This window comes from Equus caballus, chromosome 15 (genome assembly GCF_041296265.1).
Source record: "Equus caballus isolate H_3958 breed thoroughbred chromosome 15, TB-T2T, whole genome shotgun sequence".
NCBI classification, from domain to species: domain Eukaryota; kingdom Metazoa; phylum Chordata; class Mammalia; order Perissodactyla; family Equidae; genus Equus; species Equus caballus.
In genome coordinates this window covers 92,102,649-92,110,473 of record NC_091698.1, presented here as the reverse complement: position 1 = coordinate 92,110,473, position 7,825 = coordinate 92,102,649, and the positions used below count along the sequence as shown (strand labels likewise).

The window sequence follows — 7,825 nt, the reverse complement described above, 5'->3', positions numbered from 1 at the left end:
TTCACTGTGGTTCAGTCTATCCTTTCCTGCCATAATCCCTTTTTGTAATATTAAGACATGGTTAAGACAAATAATTAAAAATTATTAAGTAATTATTTTTGATGCTATAACACAGATGCCTACACTGTTCCTATTTAGAATCGATTATTTTTATGGACACTATTGATTCATTACTTATTATTCAAGTAATTCAATGTTTACGTGTGTCAGGTACTATACTTGACCCTTGAGGAAGGAAAATAAGAATGTAATACAAGAATAAAGTCTTTCCTTGGAGAATCCCTATTCCAATTGTCTAACTGGACTTGTGAACAAATAATTAGTGCATTAAATTCGTGGTAAAGCTGCCAAGATCAATGAAAACAAGGTAGAAAGAGAATTGGTTCTTCCCACAGGGACTGGAGAAAGGAACACATTTGACAGAAATGTTAAAGAGTAAGTAGTATTCCCAGTGAAATGAAGGGCATTCCAGATCAAAAGCACAGCATCAGGAAAGGCCAAGAGACAGTGGGTGGGTGATTGGTCTATACTGAGGACTGTGTTGTACAATGGAATGACTAGACATGTGCTGTCCATGACATCAGTCACTAGGCACATGTGCCTATTTAAATTTAAATTAACATTAGACAAGATTAGAAAATCTGTTCTCAGTCATATTTCGAGTACTCAGTAACCACATCTGTCCAGAGTCTACCGTATTGGACAGTGCAGAGAGAATTATTTCCATCATGGCAGAAAGTTCTACTGGACAGCACCAAGTGTAAGTGTACAAGGTAAGCTTGTGGCCAGTCTCAAATGTACATTAAAGAGCTTAAACTTTAAATAGAAATGGTTTATAAACTACTATATTTTACAAAGTCCCTTCAGGAAGACCTTCGGGAACTCCACCCCTGCAGCATTGCTATGACCTGTTTTACCTGTCCAGCTTCAACATATGAGTAAGACCTTTTTTGAAGAAAGAATTCTGCAGCTTTAAAGAAAAAAAAAATGGCTGGAAACCCACTGTTAGAGGCAATTGAAAACCATCACAGGTTTTTAAGCTGGGACACAATGACACAGATTTTGGTTTTAGAAATATCACCTCTTAAAGAAGCATGCAAGATATGTGGGAACAAAAGACACAGGGCGTACCAAGACCAGCAGAGGCTAATGAGATGATAAAGGGCGAATTTCGGTACAACTTCTGAAGAAATACACAACTAAGAATTGGCATCAGTAAATTTATTCCAAGTGAGAATTCTGCACATGCACCAGGCATATTATTTCAACACAAACCCCAGCACTGCAATAATATTTAAAACTTTGGCCATGAAACTCAAAGATATTTGAAAAACTTCTCAAGGTGTCTACTTTAAGCCACTGAATTCTTTAATATTTGTAATCCATGCTTGTTCAATTATAATTCTTAAAATAAGTGTATTTATTATACTTATTTCAGTATTCATTGTGATTATATATATTTAAACCATCTTTTCAAAAATTTTATCTTCTTCAAAAAATGATTTTAGTAACTTGAAAATATCCATATGTACCTCTAAGCAGTACTATTGTAACCAAAATTTTTCAAGTAGGAAGTGCTCAAGCCACACCATTCCTGATCGCAGCTATAACTGACATGTAGTTTTATAAACAGCTCTCTTTCACCCCGTTTCTATTTTAATATGCCAACCATGACTTCACTGATATCCCAGAGTTTTCTTGCAACAGACTCATCCATAGCTTTGGGCAATAGTTCCTCTTCTTTACAATCCCCAAAGTACTTTCCTGATACGCCTTCTACTTCAGGTGATGATGCTAAATAAATTGAAGTCTGGGCACCTTCTGCTGGAGTTTTGAAAAAAGCCCATGATACCAAATTGAAAAGTGGTTTCACCAACAGTGGGATGTGTATGTGTCTCCCAAGATTAGTCCGCACAATACCAGGGTGTAACACATTGACGGTAACGTTTGTGCCTTCCAAGCGGCGGGCTAGTTCTCTGGTAAAAAGAATGTTCGCCAGTTTGCTCCGACTATAACAAAAGCTTTTATTATAGCTTTGTTCACTGTTCAAGTCTTCAAAGTTGATGTCTCCATATTTATACAGTTTGGAAGAAACTACCACAATCCTGCTGGGAGCTGAACTTTTGAGGAGTCCAAGGAGAAGATTGGTGAGCAGGAAGTGCCCCAGATGGTTCACTCCAAACTGCATCTCAAACCCGTCTTCGGTCTTCATATAAGGGCACTGAAAGATGCCTGCGTTATTGATCAAGACGTCCAGTCTAGGCTCTTCCTTCAAATGTCAAAAAGAGAATGGCAGAAATATGAACAAAAGCCTGAATTGTACCTAAAATAAAATTTTAAAAAATTCTTGCAAACTACTAGAAGTCTATAAAATGCCTCTATGAGTTTTCAACAATTGAGAGAGAAAAAACAAACAACACTTGCTTGTCTAATAGGAGCCTGGCCTTGTGCTTTTCGTGTTATCTCCTGTACTCTCAACCACTGTAGGAGCAAACTGAAGCATTGAAGTTGGATGATTTGTCCAGTATCACAGGGCTCGTAAGTGGCAAACAAAAATCTGAAGATGAAATCTTCTGACACCAATGCCCTTGCTCTTATTAGTAACCTAGCTTGCTTTTCTAATTTGGATTTTCAAACCATTGCCAGAGAGTGGATGGCAGCTAGAGAGTCAAAATACAGCATTGTTTATTCCCAGCGCTACAAGTATCAATACCTGGGCAAAGTTAGACTTGCTTTATTCTGTAGTTTTTAAAGAGTAAATGGTATCAGGTGGACAGAGCAACTTCAAGTTGTTTCCTTAAAACTGACACAAGCAACAGAGGTCAGAAATGCAAATTAAGACTAGAGAGAACATAAATCAAAGAAATATTAAGAAAAATCATTAAATAGATAATATAAACATAACAGAAACAAAACAATGAGTCATAAATACTACGTCTCACAATAACACAGGACACAGGAGGTTAACAGAGGCGGTAGGACCAACAAACACCTTTAACCTCTACTCTGACTCTAGAATTCAGTTCTTTTTTCTCCTATATGAAATCTACCTCTTTCAAGCTTCGAGGGGCCCTCAGATTAGGAGATCTATATAGTCAGAATTTTGCACTTTGACCATACCCTCCTGTAGCTTGCCAGATTAAAGTCCTAAAATTTAGACTGTCCTCAGAGGGAAGTGTTTTCATTCCTTATTCAGATAAGTTGGTTTTCCCAACCCTTTTCCTGGCTCCTCTCTGTCTCTTTTGATGGAGAAAAAGAAATGTACAACATGTTCCAGGTGTAAAGACACAGCGATGACCCGCGATTAATTTAATTTGAGGTCAAATTTCAAATTTCACTAGCCCCTTTGCCAAGTACAAGTGGAAAGAAAAATGTGTTAAATTTCACAACAGTTATCAAGCCTACCTGTCAGGGGATTAACTATTTCTCATTCTGTCTGTCTAAGCACCTTTAGCTTTTCCAATAGTCAACTTCAAAAAGAAGGCAAAAGTTCACCCGTGGGGGAAAGAAAGGAGTGTTCTTTTTCACTAATCCTTTGGAAGAGTTTCCTGTATTAATCATTTCTGAGCCATCATTCTTTGCTGGGCTTGTGTTATTTTAAGACTTTATCATTTGCTATTTTTTAAATTCTAGGAGATAAATGATATAAATACCAAGAATACCAACCTGTGGGAAATTTACACTTCCTCTTTTTCTTCTTTTTTTAAAAAATTCTGGTTATAGTCCCTGAACTTTAGAGCCAGGAGGGAACCTAATACCCAGAAGCAAGGACAACTTAGTTATCTCTTTATATCCTTAACTTTTAATTGGTTCTGTCTCAAGTGGCCAAAGCTGTAAAACACCATAGGTGTCAGGAACGAGAAGTATGCCCAGGCCATCCACAAATTAATGAATAGGAAGACCCACTTTTAATGCTTCCAACATCTCTTATACATTAGTATTATTTCCTAACCTGTTTTACCTGATAATGAAATACTAGCCATAAAAAACAAAACCAACAAACAAAAACCTTTCTAGATCTCCAACAGCTCTCAAACTGTGCGTCAAGGTGCCCTAGGATGTCACAAGGTGCTATGGAGTATTGTAAATTTTCAAGGGAAACGAAGCGATACTCTGCTCAACACCTCAACAACTACTAGCTCCAGGTGGTTCATACCTTCAACATCATATTGTGCTATATTCCTTCTGATGATATCATATCTTTGCAAAGCTGAGGTTTTAGCAGTTGCAGTAATAAAATGCAAGCACAATGTTAAAAATCAATGCAGAATACGAAAGAAAGTGGCAATACTCAATCTGATTCCAAAATTTGAGACGTTGGTGCAGTGAACAGGCGCACATTTCCCTTTAGTAAGTGATTATGGTCATTGAAGAATTAAAGAAAATACCTTTTTTCCTCTCAGTTATGTGTATTATTTTTTCAAACAGCTTCTAAGTTTTCGGGACATAAATACTTATTAAGTTGTTTGGATCTAATTACTTACTAAATAAACTGGTAGATAATTCTTTTGGCCTATGGGCATCATGAGAAAATTAGAAAGTTTGGGAACCTCTGTTCAAGACTCAAGAGACTCCATTCATACAGGTAAGTTTCCTAGGCCCGCTAATTTTAAATTTCTCTTCTGAAAGTCCTCTTACAAGTCACCTCTGCAGGAAACCCTTCTACCCCACTTTCAACAGAGGGCATCCACTTCAGCGGCATATTCACCATCTAAACAAAGAAATCCTCCACCTCATTGGCAGGCAGCAGGAGTGCAGAAGACGACTCAGAAGAGTGGGCTCTGGAGACAGATCCTGGGCAAATTACTTGGCCTACCTGTGCTTAGTTGCCTCCCGTTGTAAAACGGGGATAATAATTCCCACAGAGTTACTGAGGATTCCACGACGATAACAGCCAAGGGCATTTTAATTTCATTACAATTTTTTTTAAAGTATCTGAAATGCTTGGAACAGCTCCTGGCACATTGGAAACCTTCAAGAAATGCTAGGTGTTATATTACTTTTATTTCTGTCCCCATTTAGGGCACATGACCACTGGGATTCCAAGCTCCAGTCTAGTCTGGTTAAGGATGGTGTTAATGAATCCCCTGGTGGCACAGAGCTAAGCTTCCCACCCCAGCAGGATTAAAGAAAAAAAAAAAAAAACTGCTCCCAGGTCCCTGGCTAGCAACTTCCCCTACATGCTGTCAGGCTTTCTGAGAAAGGGCTTGGTGCAGATTTTGTTTTTTTTGGGACACACGAAAAACTACCCAGAGATCTGGCGGGATCTCCTCTGGGACCTTGCCGTCCTCAAATAACAAAAGGAAATGTTCAGAAACTGGTTTATTCCCCTCTTGGGCTCCTTTTTTTCTCTCAACATCCTTGGAGGAGAGAAGACTGCCCTACCAATTTTTCCGGCCTGCAACTCTCAAGCCGCCTCAAAAACCGTTTGTTTCTACTCTTCATCTCTGTCATTCCCAAGGTCACACCCCCTGGCCTCTGGGCTCCCGTCCCGCCCGCCGAGGCCCCGCGCCGTCCCCTGCTCTCCTGCTGGCTCCCCGAGGCCCAGACCTGGAGCATCTCCTGACAGAAGGCGCGCACCGAGCGCAGCGAGGCGAGGTCCAACTCCTTGACGATGAGCTCGCCCGCCCCGCCGGCGTCGGGGCCTGGCCCGGGGTCCCCGGCCTGGAGGAGCTCGCGGCGGAGCTGACCCGCCGCCTCCTCGGCGCGCGCGCGGTCCCGGCAGCCCATGATCACCCGCGCCCCCAAGCGCAGCAGCTCGGCGGCCGTGGCGCGGCCCAGGCCGCTGTTCGCCCCCGTGATCAGCACGGTCTTCCCGTGCATGAGGCCGGAGACCGCGCCGCCGTGCAGCCGCTGGACGCTGGGCCCCACGAACCGCCGAGCTGCCAGCCACAGGGCCCCACCCAGTGCGGCCAGTACTGCCGCCACTGCAGCCACGGCCATAGCCGCCGGGGCCGAAGGCCCACTAGCCTCTGCGCGGGACTTCCGGGGACGCAGCCCGCCACCGGCTGAGGCTGCCACCTGTTCGCGGAGAATTCTGGGGCGCAAGCTGTCGTCCCCTGAAGGGGCGGCGTAAGGCATGCTGGGACTTGTAGTTTCCCTTCCGAGGGCACCTGATTGGTTAGGAGAGTATAGCGCTGCGGGGTCACGGTGCCTCCGCAGAGCCAACGCCAAGCCTGAGAGTGGAGAAGGTGAGCACAGGCACCGGGGTTTTCAGGCTGCTCAGGTTCCTGCCCGTGGAAATCCCAGAGTGCTGGTGGCCTTCTCTATGGGAATGACTAATACTTTGAATTTACAAATCTCTTTATAGGCAGGTTTACAAATCCCGCACTTCAGGGTTAGGACGCTGTGTTTTCCCTTAAGGGCTCCTGGGACTTGTTAACCTTTAGTTCAATTTATTTTCACCCTCTGGAGAACGGTCCCTGCCCAACTGAAGTCTGAGAAGGCCTCTTTTTTACCATAGGTGAGGCTAAGAACTTTAGCAGCATGAATCGATTGGAAATAGAATGGGCCAGTGGTTCTCGAACTTTAGCGTTGCATCAGAATCACTTGCAGGGCTTGTGAAAACAAAATAACAGAAATTTCAGGGTCCCGGTATCAGAGTTTCGAATTCAATATGTCGGAGATGAGATCTGAGAGTTTGCATTTCTAACTAGTTCCCAGGTGATTCCGATGCTTATCTGGGAACCACAGTTTGAGAATTGAAGACTATTATGGCATTGGTCCGTAAAGAAAAACTCATCCTCAAATGGTCTATTTGAAACTGGCAGAGATACAGTGGGAAAAGCTTGGACTTAGCGTAAATATAGATTTCTAAGCAGACCCCCTCTCTCACTCCCCATCCCCTCCCAAGACTACTGAATGTAACAGTGGCAGGGAAAGTGCTTTCATACTGCTGCGGAATTCTTCAGAAATGTCAGGGGTTATTGCCACAGGGACCCATCTTCAAGTTACAAACTTCATAGGTTTAGGCCAAGCTACTCTTAATTCATTATTCATTCATCTTCTCACCCATCCAGTCCGTGCCAGGCCCTGTGCTCTGTGAGGGTCACAGGGAAATAGGGCACCAGTTTTGCCTTCGGGGTGCTTACTGTCTGGTACAGAGACCTCTGCTGCCCCAGCCCCAATTCTAGAATCTTCGGGGCAAGAGAAGAGACACACGATTTGGATAGTTTGAAATAAACTCCCTAGACGATTTTGATAAACTCACCTCCACTCCCTTACATTTGAGAAGGATATAACATGCAATGAATAGTCACAATACCAAGAGAAAAGGGGTAGAGTGCCAGAAGAAGGTCTCTTATGAGTGCTGAGGATGGATCTCAGAGGTGGGAAAGAGCACTGTCACTGAGGATTAGTGGCGCCAGGAACAGAAATCATGAAGGATGGGCCTGTATTCCACCCTGTCTGTAGTTTGAAGCTGCTTCTCAAACTCACAGAGCCCAGAGCACATCTGTTTCCTCTCTCTCTTCCTTTCTGTCCATCCACATCTTTCCTGTCCTTCAAAGTCCTGCTCAGTTCTCTCCATTTCCAGACCACTTCCACCCCACACAGATCTGTGCTTCAACCTCATGTGTGACCCTCACTTGGCACTGAGGACAAACAGCCCCCTAGTGTTGGCTATTTGAGTTTGCACATTTGACTTCCTCTACAGGATTGTTAAGGTTTTAAATTTCCTAAAGGATGGCGTTATGTCTGAGTCTCCTTTGTGGTCTTCACATTGGGAAATGCGGAGAAAATGGTAGGTATTCAATAAGTGTTATGACTGATATATTTTGGACTGGCTTACATCAAATTAGGAAGCAGATCAAAAGATGTATGTCAG

At 43.0% G+C, this 7,825-nt stretch overlaps 1 protein-coding gene across 1 annotated transcript; it reads right to left on the bottom strand.

Annotated features, from left to right (window-relative positions):
• Nucleotides 1–1,206: 1,206 nt before the first annotated feature.
• On the bottom strand, nucleotides 1,207–6,069 carry RDH14 (retinol dehydrogenase 14). The gene is made up of 2 exons (XM_023619477.2): nucleotides 5,551–6,069; nucleotides 1,207–2,269 (listed from the first exon to the last, which is right to left on the bottom strand). The coding sequence occupies exons 1-2, from the start codon at nucleotides 5,941–5,943 to the stop codon at nucleotides 1,652–1,654; spliced, it is 1,011 nt and encodes a 336-aa protein (XP_023475245.1). The 5' UTR covers nucleotides 5,944–6,069; the 3' UTR covers nucleotides 1,207–1,651.
• Between the last annotated feature and the right edge of the window lie 1,756 nt (nucleotides 6,070–7,825).